We start from the raw sequence: 20,921 nt of genomic DNA, 5'->3' as shown, positions 1-20,921 counted from the left end.
AGCAAACTGCTATCCTTTCAGAGTAATTGACTCCCTGCCTATTCATTTAAATATTTATCAGTTTAATTGAAACATATTTTTCATAATTTATAGGCAAACAAAAATATCGTTTGCTCGCTAATTCTACCCCGGTCTCCCCTACAAACATTTGTGAACAGTTTTAAAAAATATTTTTTCTTTGTAGAAGTAATTGACAAGGGCAAAAATAAGAAGTTAAGAACCATTTTCAGTGCCATTTTTGACGAAAATTTCTCCCAATTTGTAGAGGTCTCTAGCGACAAAACATATTTATTCCCTTTTCAAATAGCCATACTCAATAGCACTTGGTAAAAGAAACTTTAGCTGCATAAAACTGTCCCACTCTCCCGTACGAAATGAATTTAGCTAACATAATAAGTCCTATTGATTTTTCCATAGAGCTTTATTTTAAAATAATTGTTTTTTGCACACTTTTGTGTGAAAATTGCGACACTTGTAAAGCAAACAGATGAATTTTTGTAGCCCATAAACAGTTGAAGCCCAATTTGCATAAAAATCAATAAATCTGCATTTTTAATGAATTTTCCATTCAATTGCTGCCAATTCACTAAAACGTCTGTAGCGCATATGAATAATTTTTTAGCCTTACCACGATACAGTTCAAAAATAGCTTAACAGATGAATTTTTCGCACTGTATCTGCTGGATCTTTAACACTGATTAGCTAGGAATTAGTCAACGCAAAATTTGTTGTCTAGTACACATAATTATTTTATATAAAGGCAGGGATGTATGACATCGTGATGTACGTATTTAATATTTATTTGATAAACTCTAATACGATTTATTTACATGAAATTATAACGTATCGAGTGGTTCACATAGGAAATGCATTCCCTCGCCATCATCTAACTTTACCATCCACTATCATCACTATGCACATATTGGAGTCCACTGATAGCTGCTGATAAGAAATGTGGCGACTGATAGGAAAACTTTTTTCTCTCACAGAAAAATATCCCAGGAAAAATATGGAATCAAAGGGAGAGCAAGAGGGATTGGTTAAAATATCGTTGAATTTTGAACATTTAAATTTTTATTACTTTTTCAGATTATTCGTGACAAAACAGTATTAATATCTAATTTAATATTTTCTTTTCATTCCATTTTCTTTTTTTTTGTATCATCATGAAATCAATGGGAATAATTTGTTTTATTCTTCTCCTCTGCAATTTAATTTATAATATCTAATATCTATTTATAGATATATTTTTTCATATTTTTACATTATTACATTATTATTCTTTTCATCATTTTTTTATCATCTGAAATGTGATTCTTTACATTATTTTCTTACACTGGTAGGTGTTCCATTTTTCTTTGTTTTATCCATAGTTTAATTAGGTAATATTTGAATGTAATTTTTTATACTCTTTTTCTTTCACTTCTTTCCTCTCTTTTATGCACTATTTTAGATACTAATTACAGTCTATACCTATATTCTCACTTTCCTTCAAATCATTTCCATCTCACGATTTTTATTTGTTATATCAATAATGCTTTATTACTTCGTCTCACTATCATTCTTAGTTAATTAAAATGTACAGTATTTTCTCACACAATGTCGTCTGTCATTCTTTATCTTAAATTAAAATATATATATTTAGTATTTTTTTCAGTGGAATTTCTTCACTCAAATATGAAATTTTTCTTACATTTCATTCAGTTTCTTCAGGTTAAATGCACTTTTTTCGTCTTCGAAAACCTTAAATTTTTTTTAATAATAACTACTTCTCTGCCCACAGTGTGACTTTCAACGCAAAAGAAGGTCATTCGAGACTTTTCTCCTTGGTAAGAATCTTCATAATATTCTCTCATGCGTCATTTTCTGGAACATTTATTGCACTAACAGCTAGTCTGATAAATTATTTCTTCAATTTTGCAAAAATAAGAAATAAATGAAGGAAAATGGATCAATAAAAAAAGATTCTTCAGTACGTTGCTGTGAAATAAAAAAAATCAAATATACAGACACTCAGTAGTGACCCATATTATGCTAGGAATTAAAGAACTTATATACCCTTTTGTTTAGATTGCAATTAAAGATATGACTAAAATACTTGACTTATTGATAATGATAACAAGACGTAAAATTGTCTCTGTTTTACTGCTCAATTTTCCCATAAATCGTGAAAATCGCATAGAAAAATATAGAAAATTTTATGACTACACTTTATTCGCCTAAAATAAAATCAATAAAATGAGATTTTTATGCCGAAATTTTCTGTTTTATCTTTCTTTTTACATAAATCACAATTTTTATTCTGGGTAAAAATTATCATTTTATCTGAAGAAATCAAGATGTTTTGAATGCATACCATTGTTTACTGTTTTTGAGTGAATAAAATGATGTACAAAAACCATAAAGTAAGGGGAAGATATTATGGAAAATGATGTATAGAGGAAAGCTCGGCAGTCTCGGACAAAACTTGCTTCTAACAACTCATTTTTTGCAATTCCTTTTAATGAATTTGACCCATTATAAAATAGCTAATCCCATGCCTTAAATTTTCTGAAAGGGCTATAAATCAAATCCATAAAGAACATACAAAAATGAATTGTCCGAACCTTGAGTCATCCGAAGGTAGAGTGCTTTTCCCTACAGTATTTATTAAATTCTTGTCTAAAATATCCTCTTCTTCTAAATATTACATCGTTCGTCGCTTGTTTCAGCAGCTGTGCTAACTACACAGTGTATTTTTTTATCACTAAAAAAGGTTAAAGTAAAATAAAAGAAACACGAAATATTTGCTGATACAAATGACGATATGTACACAAATTATGGCCAAATCATCCTCCCTGGCTATAAAGTTTACCTCAAATATAAAAATTTGCAATTGGAAAATAAAATCATTAAATACTTGAGAAAGGAACTTAAGAGGTCTTGTTCTATCAATTGAAAAACGTTATGCGACTTTACAGTCCTGAATAATGGAGAACGCACAATAAGTTCTTATGTTAACCCTTTAAGGACAAGAGAGTCAAAAATTGGGGTCAGGAAAATTTTTTTCTGACGCTTAGGAGCAAAACATAACTTTAGATAATCGAAAAAATTTATTTCTGTATCACCGGTGACCAAATCGTTATTAAAGGGTGAAACATAGGGTAGAAGTGAGTTCTTTTGGCCACTTTTAGAAGGTGGCCTTTTTACAAGCTTTAGAAGGAAGTGAGAAACCCTTGGATTGGGATACTTTTAGTAATAGACTTTATTCTCGCATTTTTAAATGGAACTGAACCTCATCAAAATGCAATTTAGATTCACAATTGGTTTGTGGATCTAAATTATATCATAATAAACCCCAGTTCAATTTAAAAATAGAAGAATAAAGCCCAATTTCATATGTGCCACAATTAAAATGTGCCCCCCTCCCCCTAATTGGTCCGTAAATTTTGAAATTCTAGTCAGATTAAAATGAATTGTTACGTAGAGACACTTTCGAGCAATACCTATCTGCTTATCCAGAAGATTTCTTGAGAATTTTTGTAAATCTCATTGAAAAATATACATTTTCCTCGATTATTCGTGTTTTAATAATTTTAGTTACATGTTTTAAAATGAATTTTATAAATACGATATTGAATTATTAGAATATGGTATATTGTGTTGAATGTACATTTACTCATAATTGTCTTGAATCAATTATTTTATTTTAGATGGCCAAAAATGCTTACATGGCCAAGAGGGCTTAATTCTCTCTAATGACTTTATATTAATTTGTTGCAAATACGGAAATGCTCAAGGTTTGTTATAAGTTCCGCACAATTGTGATTTTGTCTTGTAAACATTTGTTAGAATAATTAACGAAGGAGTAGGACCTGTAATGGTTAACTCAGAATAACTTGTGTTTTAAAAACATTTAAAAATTGTGTAAAAATTGTGTTTTAAAAACATTCCAACGTTTTCCACTAAGTCTCTTGGTTTAAGTCGTAAGTATGTCTAGGGCATAAGACTGAGAGAGATGACTATGGTTTGATTTCTTCTGCAGAAATGTTAAATATTTGTTTACGAAACAAAAACTATTCTTTAAAGAATAATGCCCAACGCACAATAACTTTTGTTTGTAAATATGTTTTCAAAATTTCCCATGAGAATGAGTGAGATGACTAGATCTAGATCTCACTCGTTCTCATTGAAAAGTCAAAAACATGTTTACTAAACAAAAGTTACCTTGCTCTCTCTGATAGGAAATTTTACAATCAAAAAATTAATTTTTAATCACCTTTTGGTGATTTTTAAACATACGTTTTGATATAACGTTGGCAGTTTTTTGACATTTCACTGTGACCTATGGAAATACAGATCTAGTCATCTCGCTCTCTCTCATAGGCAGTTTCGAAAACATGTTTACTAATTAAAAGCAATAAGTCATTGTGCGAATGCTATAATGCATAAAATACATCCGATCTTATTTTGTAAACAAATGTTTGACATTTCAGCGAGAGTTAATTAAATATTGAAATGGTTGTCTAATTTATTATAAAGAGTGGAATCGAAATAATGCTTATAAAGTAAAGGTTATTCTGTATTACTCATGATGTTGCTCATTTTGTATATTAACGAGAAGTGTTATTTTCAAAATACATTTACCAAATAAAAATAAGTGTTTATTGACCATGATAAATGAAGGTTTGCACAGTTAGGAGCAATAAAGAATAACTCTTCTTTTGTAAACGTATTTTCTAATTCGTACACGTTAATGATCAGGATGAGTAGAAAGTTCAATATTCGCTGAAATGTCAAAAATATGTTGACAAAACAAAGCGCAACGCACAATGGTTTTTGTGTTCTTGGCATTTCAATAAGAGTGAACAAAATCTTGATGTAGTGTTCTCGCTCACTCACAGAGGGAGTTTTGAAGACATATTTTCAAAACAAAAGTAACTGTATGTTTGGCATAATGTCCGGCGTACAATAAATTTTGTTTATAAATATATTTTCCAAATTACCTAGATGACTAGATACCTAGATACTAGATACCTAGATGACTAGATCTAGAATTCATTCTCTATTTCTATTATTGAAATATCCAAAACATTTTTGCAAAACAACTGTTATTGTGGGATATGTGTAATAAGTAATGACCAACGCACAATCACCTTGGTTTTGTAAGTATGTTTCTGACTTAGAGTAAATGAAACGTAGATCTAGTCATCTCGCTCTCTCTCATAGGAAATTTTAAAAGCATATTTACAAACAAAAATAATTTTAAATACGTGTTTTACTTTATGGTGTGAATAAGTGAAATGAATTAACATACATTCATCTCGCTCACTCTCACGGATATTTTTAACATAGGCTTTACAAAACAAAATTTATTGTGCGCTACATATAACACAATAGAGTTTTATTGTATTATTTATACTAAATCTCGAAAATGCTAAACAAAATAGAAATCATTCAGTATAAGTTATTAGCACTGTCGAGCGTAAAAAATTGAATTTGTTTACAAAATAAAATCAATTATATGCAAATATTTAAATAAATGTATTGGCTGCTTTTTTTTACCATAATTTTCGTTGCAAATTTACATCAATAGGGGAGACTGGGGCAAATGATATTTTTCATTACATATAATTCACAAAAATGTTAGTATGAGGTTTATAAATATTTTAAAGAGTCTAAGGAAGGGAAGTGTTTACGGCGATAAATTTTTGGTTTCCTCACTTGTAAGGTAAACTATATTATCCCAATATCTAATACCATGCGTGACTAATTTTGCCCCAGTCTCCCCTATGTGTTTTTTATGTATCGTTGCACAAAAACTGTTTTGTGTAATTACTGCATATTTTGCGTAAAATCAATTCGATTTTACGAAAAAGAAAAGTGTAACAAAATGTACAAAAGTGTGTAATAAAGTTGATAATTATGCCATTTGATTACACAGTTTACCGTTACATAAAATTTTTATTACACGTTTTGCTGAAGTACATATTTATGTAACTTTGCAACAACAATTGAGGAAAAAAAGCTAACCAATGATTATCGTTGTAATCTTTCCTTTTAATGATACACTTTATAAAAAAAGCTTTGATGACTTCATGTTATTCTTTTTTTGAATAAATTTCTTTTCTCATTCAAATAAAACTTGTAACGGAAATGATTGATTCTTTATGTGGTTTTTATATCATTATAAAGTGATATTAAACATTATGTACTCCCGATTGAATTGTAATGTTCAATCTGTTTTGTAGGTTTTGTATAATGCCAATTGATTAGGGTAAAGTGGTACAAGTTGGACAGGGCTCTTTTTCTTGATAAATAAGTACTTCATTTTTATTTGTATATTTTTAATGTTTCAGTTTTATAATTTGGTTCCTTGTGCTTAAAAACAAATTTTGTACTGTATTTATCAAGAAAAAAGCCATGTCCAACTTGTAACACTATGTCCGCCTTGTATCACTTTACCCTACTACAGCATAAGTAAAGTTATTTATTTTTGTTAATAAAAATTCTCTGTTTATTTGTTTAAGTAAATAGTTGAGGCAATAGTTTCTTTAGTTCTTGATAATAAAATAGCTTTTAATTGAAAACTCAATAATCTTTTCCATAATACAAACTCATTGAAATTTTGTAAAAGAAAAACTTATAATGGGTTTTCGAATTTCGAACTAAAATAATCAATAAATATAAATAATCAAATAATTCGAGCCCTTCTTTCACTAAAATTGTCTTCTGTATTAATTTTCGTATAACGAATTATTTCAGTAGAAAATAACAATGTTGTAAATAGTCTTTGTAAAATTTTGAAAGCATCTCTAAAATGTACAAATCTGTAAAGGGACAGGTGGGGCTCCTTTGAACTGTGGGACTATATTGTAATACGATTTTTCTCATATTTCTAATTGAAACTGGGTTCTAAAATTATATAATTTGGATAGACGAAATTATTGTGGATCTAAATAAAATAATTATAACACTGAGAGAAATCCGAAAAAGTTTAACTAACTTTCCGGAAATGTTAATTTTACCCTTAAAAAGGCGTAAAATTAAAATAAAAAAAATATATTTTTTTATTTTTATTTATTTATTTAATAACCATGCTTTTGAGATATAGTGCTCTTGAAAGCAGAAGAAAAAAATGATATATTTTTACACGTAAAAAGTGTTAAAGTTCTAAGGAAAAAATGTTAATCGCACTTTCTTTTTTTTTCTCAGTGAAGGACCAACTTCATTTAGAAATAGCCGAAAAAGTCATATAACAATCTAGCCCCACAGCTCAAAGTAGCCTCACCTCTCCTTACAGCGCTTTATATCTGAATAAAATGAAGCTTTAATTTTTTTTAAATTTTATAATGGCTAACCATGAATATAAGTCCCTATCCTGTATTTTTGGAATAGAGCCACTCTATTTTTGTGTTTAAGGTAAGTGCGGGTAACTTCATGAGTTCGTAAACTTTTCTTCACTCCTAGAACTTATGGATGGTCTTTACCGATCGAATCTACCATGTCTGATCGGTGATAACCGTTCTTAAACATTAAAATTAAAGAAATCCTTACGAACACAAGAGTCTCAAAGTCACTTGTCCTTACGGTACTTGAAGAAAAGCTTTCACGGGAGCACATAACCTTTATTGCTTTAATTTAAAATTCGAAGTGTGTTTTTCGCAACGGTCATTGAGTTGTTAGGTCAGGGAAATATCATATCTCTTGACTACTTTTCAGTAAAAAGCTATAATTAATTGTTCAAAGAACCATTATTGAAGTTGATTAATTTGTTTAAAAAGCAAAGTTGAACAGTATTAAATGGTATGCATTCAAAACACCCAAAAAAAGGAATCCTACCTAATATTTCTTCATCGTCCAATTGCAACTCTATCATTAAAATTCTACCAATAAATTTAGAATATTTAAAATTATTTTTGTATCACTCCGAAAAGGTGATTTTTGTCAAGTATAGTAAATTCCATGGTTTGAGAAGAAGCATGAACGAATGATGCGGTCTCTTAGCATCACAAGGCGCGTATTTTAATAGCACTATACTCAATGTGTCGCATTCTTCACGTGTAAACACATTTTGTATCTCACTAATTAAATATTCACGATGTTCTGCTAAATTTTTTACATATATTGTGTTGTTCTTTTCTTTCTTTGCAATGAGAGAAATTAAGTGACCAAAAAATAACCCAATGTTCAGTACAAAAACCTCCTCAATTACAGCCGTAAAAACCTCTCTGAATCGCACTGCAATTCCCTATTTGTTTTCAATTTATTCCTGGGGAGACGTGATCTCTGATGTCAGAGATGCAAATTGGTTTGTAAGAAGTCCATTGGCAATATATTGACTTGATGGTTGTAAATGAATGGTGTTTTAAATAGATTCTATTTTTGCAAAGTGATAAGATGAAGATTATCAAAAAAGTATTGGGATGATTCACAATGAGCGCTTCCTGCATTGCAATGGATATTATCTTCGAATTTTTTAACTTTAAAAACCATAAGGTTTATAAAATATCTCATTAAAGTCGTGTTTTGAGGGTGTTTCTTTTTTATCTTGCTTGTACAAAACTTTTGAACACAATAAATATATCAAGATAGTAAGTAAAAAACGAATCTGTAGGTATGATTCAAAAGAAAACGGTTAGTAAACAGCCATAAACACGATAATAGTGTAACAAAAAAAGAAGCGTCGGTTGTGAATCAACCCTTTGGTCAGAGGTTTCTTTCATTAGGACTTTGCCGGCTTATATTGGTCGACGGACAATAAAAAAAAAGAGAAAGACTCCCTTGGAAGTCATCAATGAGAGTAGCTTATTTTGAAAGTTACCTTGTCTTACGCCTAATTGTCTGTACAAAGTATTGTTGGTTCGTGAAGATGGTACCAAGAAAAAAAAATGCGAGTGGGAGTTTATTGTTTATCTCAGCACTGGTGACACTCTTCAATTCTGGCATTCACGGTCACTGTAGTGGACGTTGTCCCATGAAAAGAGCCTCCACAGTGAGCACTACTATCCAAATTATGTACAAATCCAAGATGTATTCTAGCATTCAACTCCAGCTAGCTCTCCCTGCATTTGCAGGCTATTCGATAAAATTGTAGTAGTTGGTTCTATGATCACAGCTTAGGCCAGCGGGTACTGATGTCACAAGCTCGTCGTACCCGCTGGTGCGTGGTATCCTAGGCTCTGGTAGTAGGATTCCTGTCCCAAGGCAGCATGTGAGTTCGGAAGTGGACTGAGGGCATTGTAGCCCGTGTACTGACTCATGTCGTACATCTTGATGTCGGCCTTTGATTCGGTGGGCAGGAGTCGGGTTATTGAGAATGGATGACTCGATGGTGTATACCCCGTAGGTTCCTGCTTTAGATGGTGCATTGAGTGGTAGTCGCTGAGTAGGGAGGGATGGCATCGGTTCACCATGGCGGACAGTTCTTCCTGCTGTAGCTGATGCTGCGGTACTGGATGTTGAGCATGGGGATGCTGACCGAGTCCCAATTCGGCACCCGCATGCAGTAGAGCTAGGGTTTCGGCGTCTTTGCCATGGGCTGATGTCAGCATAGCTGTCATATGGGGGTCAGCCTTGTGGTCACGATGGTGATCATCATGCTGAATGACCTCCTTCTTGCCCGGACTGGTGGCTTCTATGCTCTGCGACGGGCTCTTGTGTATCTGCCTCAGTTGCTCCTTCTTCTCATCCTTGAACCGTTTCTGTCGCCTGAGGTAGCACCCATTCTCGAACATATTCCCCGAGTCCGGATGGAGGGTCCAGAAGGAGCCCTTGCCGGGTTTGTCTGGGGTTCGGGGTACCTTCACGAAACAGTCATTGAAACTGAGGGAATGTCTAATGGAATTCTGCCAACGTTGCTGATTCTGCCGGTAGAATGGAAAGAGATCCATGATGAATTGATAGATTTCCGACAGGGTCAGCATCTTGTGGGGATTATTTTGGATCGCCATGGTGATAAGGCTGATGTAGCTGTAGGGTGGCTTGGCATGTGTATAGCTTCTACGGTAGGAACTTGGCTTCTCCACCCTCGATCGCTGGAGAACAGCTGAATTGGGGGATGCTGCATCACCCAATTCCCGACTGGCACCCATCGTGCCGACGGATGTATAGCCCCCCATACTGGCAGCCATTGTACCCATACCCGAGCTCATGCATGATCCCATATTGCTCAATGGGGATCCCATCGAACCATACCCCATGGCTGAGGGTGTCATGCAATTGCCACCCATTGTACTCATAGCGGCTCCCATACTCGTCATACCTGACGAACCTAGAACATTCGATCCGAAGCTACCGCTCTGCGGTGATACCGACGTCATTCCACCCACTGTCATACCCATCGTATTCATGGAATATGTCGGTGCTCCCATGGGACTCATATTGCCGCCTGCCATACTCGATGAATTGGTCGTTTCTGGATAGAGCTTTTGCATATTTTCCCGCAGGGCCACACAAAACTCTCTTATTTACACAGTCTTGGAGCTGTTCACACAGAACATCAAATCAATACGATTTTTTTGGTAACTCGTATCCCCCCAAACTAGTTCACTTGAATCCACATTTTTTTTAGATTATTGCAGCCTTTGGGGCTCTTGTGCACTTTATTTTTAAGGATGAAAAGAAAAACTCAATTGGTCAGTGATGTTCACCAAATAAATGATTTAAGCTAGCTCAGTATTTGGGTTAATCCTCGTGTATGACGAGACACAATTTTATATGCACAACTCATTTAATTATCAGAACACAAACATAACATCCGATGAAGTGATGTTCGTCTACGTTGACTTAGGGGCTTTCCACCTACCCTCCGTTTGGACTATTTGTTCTTGTTGCGCTGCACAGTATCTCAGGCTGAATTAATTCACCCGGAATCCGGAGATACTGGTTTGATGTTGGGGATGGTATCCAAGGGATGTTTTTAGTGTGAATGGGTTATTTGGGGGCAACAGGTCTGCGTTACCACCTCCTTTATCCGGTACCGGGGGTGTATGTAGGTGCGGCCCTAGGACACCATCAAACACTTTCAAAATCCTTGCTGTATTGTGCTTTAATCATTTCCGAAATTCACTTTTTAACACTTGTTCTAGTTCTAGTAGGGCTTGATCCCTACACTTAGATCGTACACTTAGAACACCGATCCTGATTGGATCCTATTGGGATCTGAGTCACTGGAATAAGTTTGATTTTAACACTTTTCCTTTTTAGCTCTCACTATTTGTTCCTTTTGCTGTTTTTCTTTTTTTAATTTTGTTTTAGTCAAAGCCCCACGTTCGGTTGGGCGATTGGTTAATGAGAACCGAAGAGTGAAAATAATAAGGTAAAAAGAACTAACCGTCGCGAACCGTCGCTCAATAAACACTATATTTACGCGATTAATAATCTCGTAGTGTTGGCTTAGGTTAACAATAATAATAGAAATTTACACACACGATTGGAACCTTATTACCAACAGATATACACCACCAATACTGTATGCTGCCTATTCAAAACACACCGTTATAAGATGCGACTGTTTGCAGAGGGGAATTCCTACTATTTGGCTTATAAACGATAGCCCAACTGAAGTGCCAGAAAACTTTACGTAAATGCTCAACACGAGTTGGATCATTTGTCTCTTTCTTCGGTAATATCCCTCTCTCATGGTGATACTACCACCCATCACCAGACTTCCAATACAACTTGGCGGAAGTACGGTAGTGTCGACTCACTCTGACTCAAGGCCTATAGGTATAGAATCGAGGTTGATCGAAGCCTATCTGTCTCTTTTGAGGTTGAAGTTCGTATATCCAAAGCGCAAGTTGTGTGAGTCAGTGATGGTTGTCCCTGTCGCACCTGAGGTCCATGGCTGAGCTGGAAGAAATAGGTTGAGGACGGAGGAAGGGGCATGGGTAAGGGGTATCAAAGTGGGCTGCTCTGCTGACACTGTGCACTCTCTCTGAGCCAATACTGAGAGGGGATTAGAGTCAGTGCGTTCTGTATGTGAGAGCAACAATACGAGGAGATGCCCACACTCTCGCACTGCATTGCTATGGGAACCCACTGGAAGGCGTCACCCTCACAAGCACCGCCCCCTGCAACTGACATTTCTTCCCGATCTCATCCTGACTGTGCGCACCCCATTGTCCCCGCAAGACCATCATTGAGGAGTGATAGAAAATGTCTCAGTGGGAAAATCTATCATTAATATTTATTCTTTTTTCCATCTCATTCGCACCCATCAGCTGCATGACAGCTAAATTAATTGAATGTGGCCAGAGTGGTAGTTGGTGGGAAAGGGATGAGACTACCCATTGATGAAAAGTGGGGAACTTGGGAACTTTTGAATGATTTTCAAAAGTCCCGTCGACAATCGATTTGATATCGACGGAGACTTTTTCGGAAAAAATTAAATCTTGTACCACTGTTGCGTGGTGAACTGTCACGCAAGTATTCATCGAAGGATTAAAACTTCCAGCGGTGTCCCAGGGGGTATAGAGATTCCTTTTTTTACACCCCGAGCTCGTACATCCTTCCATCTTACGCCATTCCATCTGACAAGACATATCCTCCAGAGTGATGTATTTCTTTTTGACACCCACACAGAGATTACGAAAAGTTTTTTTTTCGGTTGTTGTTGGTGCTTAGACTCGAGGGTTAAGTGTTTGATGGGAAGGTTCTGTGATTTGTGTAATTGAATCAAGTAGAATTAACGTGAAGTTGTGAACAAAGGCCTTTGATGTGCATCAACCTAGAAGATGATTCAAGTTTCACAAATGGCTACGGATATGAGTCTATAAGATTGATTTTGACATTATAACAACAGATGAATAGTGCTCTGTTATCACTTCCTTCGTACAATGTTTAGTGAATCAGAAGCTTAAAGCCGTCGCTATAAAGTCTGTCATGAAAATTCTCGGAAAAAAAAGCAGAATCATTTTTTTTATTAACTCGTGACAATGCGCATATCTAATAACAATCAGTGTTAAGCCAAGAAGAGCTTATTGAAAAAAAAAAAAACAATTCACATTAGAGATAAAGAATCAATTATCAGTCGATCTTCGAAAATCAAGATATTCAAACCCGTGTTAAAAGTTGTTGTTGTCACAGTGCCAATTAAAGTCACAAACAGTTTATACAAGGCTCGCGTTTAAAATAATTAAAATCGGTCAAATGAAATTATTGTATTTATTAAGGTTTATAGATCAAGTTATGACAGTAATGCAATTCCAGTAGTGCAAATCTTGAATCATTTGAATTTTCTAATAATTTAACAGAATGTATTTGGAGCTTAAACTCCAGATAAGGGGAAATAATGCTCTAGACAGACTTACGACTTATGCCGTGAGAGACTTAGTGGAAAATGATGGAAAAGTAGTTTGAACATTATTGCGAATATGATTGCGCTAAGCCGTCTCTCGACTGATCCTCAGGTCTGTCGAGGCCCTAAGGCACCTTTGAAATTGGGCTCTTTTCTCGTATTTTTGAAAGAAATTGAGGCTTATCATAACGCAATTGAGTTTCATAATTAGTTTATCAAGCTAAATTATATCATAATAAAGCCAAATCCCATTTAAAATTAAAAAATAACAAAGTTCAAAAGTATCCAATTCAAAGGTGCCCCATTTTCCCCTATCTGGAATTTAAGCTCTTAATACATTCGGTTACATTATTGAAAAATTCAAATTATTCAAGTCTTCAAAAAGAATTCAAGTATTCAAAAGCCCCTATGCCAAAGAGGTACCCCAATTCAAAGGTGCTCCACTTTTCCCTAGTGTAATTTTACCTCTAATAATTTAATTATAATTTTAATTTCTTTATCAAGCTTCTGAATTTCTTAATAAACTGGTTTGAAATATAATGATTTAAAATTTTTACGTATAAATTTCGAAAATTCGTGTTATTTTAAATAAATATTTTCAAACACAATATTTTGAAATAAATTTAAAATATTATATTTTAAATGTTTTTTTACATATAAAATCCCGCTTTTCAGATACTTTCTCTACGTTCCATATTGTAAAGTAACTTGATAATATAAATGCTAAATGATTGAAGTGATTTCGATCTTAAAGTGTAATGTTTGTAGTGATTAACAGAATTAGATATACACTCCAGAAAAAGAATAAAAAATAATGGCTTAATAAAATCTAATTTTCCCGTCTATAAATTCAGTTTTAAATACGTTTACATTTTCTAAGTTGCCTTGCTGAGAAAGAAAGAGGGGGGGGATGAAAAAGACATTCCTATGATAATGTTGCCTTATGAGGAGGGGGGTCGTCGATGACCCAAGGTCGATATCTCTTACCGTTGAGCCTCTAGCTGTGTCTCAAGTTGAAGAAAAGTGGATTATATTAACTGTTATCTCTTTGAGTTCGAGCAGTAAAATATCGAATTCTATAAAGAAACACCTCTAGACATTCCTTAAATTTTAAAGCGTTAAATCGTATTTTGCGATAAAGATTTTTAATTTAGAATAACCTAGTTAAATGGTACAGGCCTTTATAGGTTTTGGTAATTCAAAATTAATCATAAATACAATAAGAATATTGCTATATTTTTGAAATATAAAAAATAAGAAATAGATTAAACAATTGAGAACTTTAAATTCTTTAGTTTTTACAGAAATTTGTTTAATTTGTGCGATTAAGACAAAATCTCGTTACAAACAAGACCAAATTACCTTAATTTTCGTGTTTTTTTTTAGAATTAAATAGGAAACGTAAGAGGCCGACGACATGACATTTCACCAAAAACGATAATCCGGTGATCGTCAGGATGGAATACCTCAGACAAGTATTCAAAATCTTCCTTCTCACTTTTTAAGATTATTTTTTATTTTCTTAATTTTTTTTCTATTAAGAATTAAGAAACTTTCCTTCCTATTTAAAAAAAAATAATTTTGGGCTATACTCGTTCATCCGTTGATCATTGAATTTATCGTTTTTGATTATGTTAATATTTTTTTTGCTTCTAAAATATCCGAATTCCTTTTCTTATTATAAACTAATCAAATATTTTTTCGTCCTAAAAGTTAATGAACAGATTTGACTTAGTGTCAGACAAGAAATAAGAGAAGTTGAGCCCTCTGGTTGAATTTTAATTAAAGTCTTAAGCCTGTCTCAATAAACCGGGATATGGAAGTCACATGTAGAAGTTCAATTGGTCGATGAAGGGTTCTTGGGTAAGCTGCAGCATAGTGAAATCAGAAATATGGATTTTATGACAGCCGGTATTAAATTTTCGAAAATCGTTTACTTGCCTTTAGCGCTCCCAGCGGCGCTCGCAAAGAATAGTAATGTTCATATATTGTAGCATCTTAAGAGACCTTTTATTCGTTGGGAAATAAACTAACGCCCTAGATACACTTACGACTTAAGCCGAGAGGCGACTTAGTGGAAAATTATGGAAATGTAGTTTAATCATTATTTCGAATATAATACGCTAAGCCGTCTCTCGACTAATCCTCAGGTCTGTCGAGGCTCTAAACCTTCCATTCGATTCCGAAAAATCCATTAGAGAAAACCTAAAGTCTTAACTCAAACGTAAGGGATAATATTATCCGCAGTTTCCTTATTATTTATAGGACACGGTCAGCTGGTCTTATTTCATGGAGACTACAATAGATAAAAATGTAACAGTTTCACTTAAAATTGCGCCAAAATAGTTATGAAATAATCCATCCGTGATGTGATGTGACCCTTACCGATCTTTAGACACGCGTCAGAAATTAATAACTATCCAGGGTCTTATTTGGGAATGGCTTGGACAAACAGTGCATTTGGCCGATGACTTGGCAATTCCTTGCCACATGTTTCGTTGCGCTTATTGAGCACCTCAATACAAAATCCATAGAGATACACCCCCTAACCATCCCTTCAGATCCTTATGTTTCAAGCCACTAAACACTCAACAGAACCAACACCTTTGATTCAATCTCCTTGCAAATTATCTACAGTGCCTTACACATCAATCCAAGACTGTGTCTTATCACAGGTAATTATCATCAAAAGACGACAATGGGGTCTCAATCAAAATCACCTAATTGTGATTTATCGGGGAAAAAAGTGATTGTATAGCATTTTTTGGAAAAGTCAGTCTTTGCTATCGCCCAATCGAAATAATCAATGTTAGATAGTGGGTGATATGATGAAACAGTGTTTATTAAACAACAGCAATCAGAAGCTCAATGGTACAATGAATACCGTCACTCGAGGAATCTCGATCTATACCGACGGTTTAATTGCTTGTCTCCTCAATTGTGATAATCTGGGCAAAAAGTCTCTCTAGCGCACTCCTCAATGGCCCCAAAGTGACACTCCTGAGAGGGACAATTGATCACAATGAATATTCAATTGATTCCAGTATGGAGGAGCTTTTTAGATTTTTCTCAATTGATCCAGCCACTCATTATGATTGTCGAATAATATTTTGATTTTCCAGCTTTCAAGAGTGAAAGAATTACATGAAGACTTCATCAGAACACTGGGGATCGGTTGTTTGGTTACGCATAAGTGGTTGGTGGCATATGTGGAAAAGTTTGCAAATACGGAAGGCTGAAGAGTTATAGTTAAGTATTTCCAAATTAAAATATTATTTTTCCTGCTGATCTTATCTTTTGAAGGGAATACGAATTCGTATTAGTATTTTATTATTAAAGAAATCTCTTACTCTTTTTCTTAAAGCCCGCAGGAAGGACCTTGACAGACCTGAGGATTAGCCGAGAGATGGCTTAGCATAATTATACTTGAAATAACACTGAGAGAAATTCGAAAAAGTTAAAATAACATTCCGGAAATGTTAATTTTACCCTGCAGTATTGATCCGAAATCGGTGTAAATATTATGCCTTTTAGGTGTATTAGGGGTTAAATTTACCCTTTTTCATGTTATTTCCACCCTTAAAAAGGTGTTAAATTAACATTAAAAAATGTTGATATATTTTTACACCTAAAAAATGTTAAGGTTATGAGGAAAAAAAGTTAATCGCACCCCGGTTTTTTTCTCAGTGAATGGTTAAACTTCATTTCCAGCATTTTGCACTAAGTCGTCTCTCGGCTTAAGTCGTAAGTGTGTCTAGGGCATAACTCTTTTAAATAAGCTTGTGCATTGAAGCTATGACACTTCTTCAATTCTAACTAAAAATTTCAATTATAGGGTAAAGTGGTACAAGTTGGGCAGGGCTTTTTTTTTCTTGATAAATTTAGTACTTCATTTTTATTTGTATATTTTTAATGCTTTAGTTACATAATTTGGTTCCTTGTGCTTTAAAAAAAATTGAGTATTGTATTTATCAAGAAGAAATCTCTGTCCATTATACCGGCGAATGGTCCAACTTGTAACACTATGTCTAACCTATATCACTTTACCCTAAGCCTTTAAAATAAATGACCTTTTTGAACAAAAATATTTCTAAATTAACCCAATTATAACTGCCCCTCGAGCCTTGGAAAATTGCTTCCAGTAGTTCGTTCCTTAGATAAAATCTCTTTACCATCTGTTATACTCCTCAAAGTGTGTCTCGGCTAAAAAGTAAAGTTTGAAAGGTTTCGAAGGTTTTGAAAACATTGCTTTATTACTAAAAAAAAATATAAATGCAAAAATCAACAGGGGAAAGTACCCATACTTCGTACAATCCCAAGCTTCGTAATGATTAATTTCTTTCTAGGGTTCTGCATAAAAACGGCTCCGCAATATATTTTTAAAACTGGGCACTTTCCCCTACTTTTAAAATATGAGTGCGATGTGTCACATTTTTTGAGAAATATAGGAAAAATTTATTCATTACGAAGCTTGGGATCGTACGAAGCATGGGCACTTTCCTCTATGAAAGACAATCATTTCACTTTTTAGGGAACGTAATTAAAAGAGATTGTAAAGTGAAAATGTTGTAGAATATTTTGAATAATGCCCAATGAAATGTTGAGTTTGAATCAAATTAAAAGTACTTAGATTATTTAGATTATAAAGTATTTTTTTGCTGTGTTGGTTTGCGCCACTACTGCACTGCGCAGTGCTCCATACTTTGATAGCCTACAATAAACTATTGTATTAAGAATTGCAATTTTATTACACTGCTTAGTGCTGGATTATAAGAATTGTTTGATAATGCAATTAAAAATCGTTAAATTTTTAATTATAAATATGATTTGCACTAATTGGAACAGTTTCTTTTATTATTTTTTCAATACGTACAAAAGTATTATTGTTTGAAGAAATTGCTTAAATTAAAACATTAAAGAAAAAACAAAATTTATCATTTTCCCCAATCCAATCACCTCATAAAAGCCCCACTCCAAATGCAGGCCAATTCGTAGCTCATGATAATTCCTGCCTGATTCGTAATATTCGTACTCGAGGTGAAACATGTAATTTATCCTTGGATTTTTAGCCACAGGGAATCAGCAAAAATGCTATATATGATCCTGAATCCTGATGCCTGGCGAAATGGCAGGGAGATAAACGTGACACAAATTCATAGGCGTTTGGCTGAATTTTTGGAAGTTAGGCAAATCGATCCTGATCCAGACCGGTGTGTTCTATTTGCTCAACGATTTTCCCTCTTTTTTTGTGCCTCTATCCTCTCCTTTTTTATCACACTCAGGCGCACATAAAATGTATGATTTTTGGTTGACTGGGGGAGCGAGGTGAGGTTGTTCTTGTGGATGGTTCACATATTTCTATGAGGTATTGTAAACGGCAGAGAAAGAGGAACATTATGATTTTCATATAAATAAAACAGCATAAAAGTTATGTGTTTCCAAAAGGGGCGCCAAGCTGCTAAACCATCGTCTCTTTCAGGGATTTTCTCTTATTCTTGCTTCCCTTTTAGTCGAAATTTTTGCTTCCTCCACCATCTCAAATTCAAACACTGAAAATGAGAAAATAGAGGCACATACCAAAGGAAGAAGATATAAGGAGTAAATAATGTAACAACTTGAATATGAAGAATTATTGAGGTACAGTAGTGATCCAAAGAATTGATTATAACTTAAGGCTATAATTTCTACAGCGGATTATAGGGGATGAGAATGTAACATAGCATATTAACCATGTTAATAAAAATTTTATATGACATTTGTAAGGTTTTAATCAAATAAATTTAATGATTATGAGAAATTGAAGATGTATATTCATTTTCGAATTTAAATAAATTGGCCGGTTGATGGGTACATTTGCTGGCTGTATTAACAATTGTCGAATTCATCGTACGCTTTATACAAGGTTCAATTTTCAGGTTATTCGAAATATTATATAAAATGGACCAAAAATATTTTAATACTTTTTTAATTATCAGAAATAATATATAATACAAATCACAAATTTGCATTACATATTAATACGAATTTAAAAAATAAGACAAATAAAATGAATAAAGTAAAGCAATTTATTATACAGAAATATGTGCCTTGTTCTTGAACTCCTGAAGTGGATTAAAGTTATTGTAGGTTTCTCAATGAGTTAGGTAGTATTATAAGCAGGTTTTATTTTCAAGAAAAAATAGATTATTTCAAGATAATTCGCCAAAATATTATATATAATGGTTAGAAAATGAATCCAAGATTTTGTTTTAGAACATATCATAGGGGAAACTGGGGCAAAAAGTCACAAATCGAAAATTTCAAAATTCAATATATTCCAAGATAAATAAGATAGCGGCTTAAAAATCTTACCACAAATAGCTTCCATCGCTTCCATAAACCTTCTTCGATGTTGTATGTTTCTTCGAATTCGAACAATGAATTTAGAAAATAAAAAATATCAAAATTTTTAGCCCTATATTTAAAATATTTTCCTTGAAGAATATATCAATTATTACCTACTTATTATTCAAAATTTATGCACTAATGATTATTTCCTAAATGATTTGGATTTTTTGAATATGAAGCCGCTATCTATTTTAGAATTTTACAAAGATTCTTCTCTCAATAAATCTTTTTATTAAAAACGACCACTTGGGGTAAAAAGTAACAAAAGGTATGGAGCAAAAAGTAAGAAAAACCGAAATAATTTATGAGGTCTCACGCCGAAAAGAAACGTCAATGCTATGTGTCGCCGCTTGTTGTTTGCATTGGTCAAACTATTTGCAGTCTTTTGTGTTTTTTTTTCTAAAATAGCTTGAAAATCGTTTTTATCGTTCAGTTAGAAAAACGGTGTTTTACAAAGGTGTAGAGGAATAAATTTCCAATGAAAATATGTCCTCTAGGTAATTTTTTTAATTTACAGGACTTCGTAACAAAGCGAATCAAAACATGATAATATCCGATGCCTGATACTATTTTCTTCAACACTTTTGAGAATGGTCACAAAATTACCTTTTAGAAAACAGCTCGATAAACGTATTTCCTTACAAAATAGAGGAAAATTACTTTCACAAAGTTGTAGAGCGATAAATTTCTTATAAAACTGCGCTAATTAGAAATTTATGGGGCGTTCGAGTACTTTGTAAAAAAATAAAATATCCGTTTTGTGACTTTTTGCCCCAGTGTCCCCTACTGCTTGATATTTAGAAAAATAATAGAGAGACATTGTCTTCTTTAAATGCTTTAAAATTCTTTTTTAAAAAATGAATTAATCGACTAGATATACGACCATTCTCGCAAAAATTTTACTAAAACGTGTTCACAAAAAAAAGAAACGATAAATAGCCTTCAGAAATAGAAATGAAAAATACAAGAATCATGAAATATCATCAAATAGAAAAATCTGAATTTACTTAGTTTCTGTTTAAATAATTTTTATTTTGATAATATTTTAATTTTGAAAAAGACGTTTTTAAAAAAATAATTCTAAATGTTGAACTAATGCTTATCTAACGTACTCCTCCTGAATCTTTGTAAATTTTTTTGGTATATATTATTTTTTAAAAGAACAATTTTGCGTGGTCCTTTTAAAAATTTTATAACAAGATCTAATGTCCAAAAAGTACAGTAAGGTGCTTCAGACAGCTGCATTTTTTTTAAA

General features: G+C 33.4%; 1 protein-coding gene and 1 long non-coding RNA gene across 2 annotated transcripts; one reads left to right on the top strand and one right to left on the bottom strand.

Moving 5' to 3' along the window:
* Positions 1-1,060: 1,060 nt before the first annotated feature.
* LOC129798323 (protein fork head) lies at positions 1,061-11,586 on the bottom strand. The gene has a single exon (XM_055841430.1). The coding sequence runs from the start codon at positions 10,413-10,415 to the stop codon at positions 9,120-9,122; it is 1,296 nt and encodes a 431-aa protein (XP_055697405.1). The 5' UTR covers positions 10,416-11,586; the 3' UTR covers positions 1,061-9,119.
* A 760-nt stretch (positions 11,587-12,346) lies between these two features.
* Positions 12,347-20,379, top strand: LOC129798322 (uncharacterized). The gene is made up of 2 exons (XR_008751410.1): positions 12,347-12,450; positions 18,349-20,379. It is a non-coding gene; the product is annotated as an uncharacterized LOC129798322 (long non-coding RNA).
* The last annotated feature ends 542 nt before the right edge of the window (positions 20,380-20,921 follow it).

This window comes from Phlebotomus papatasi, chromosome 1 (assembly GCF_024763615.1).
Source record: "Phlebotomus papatasi isolate M1 chromosome 1, Ppap_2.1, whole genome shotgun sequence".
Taxonomy (NCBI): domain Eukaryota; kingdom Metazoa; phylum Arthropoda; class Insecta; order Diptera; family Psychodidae; genus Phlebotomus; species Phlebotomus papatasi.
This window is presented reverse-complemented; position numbering and strand designations above follow the sequence as displayed.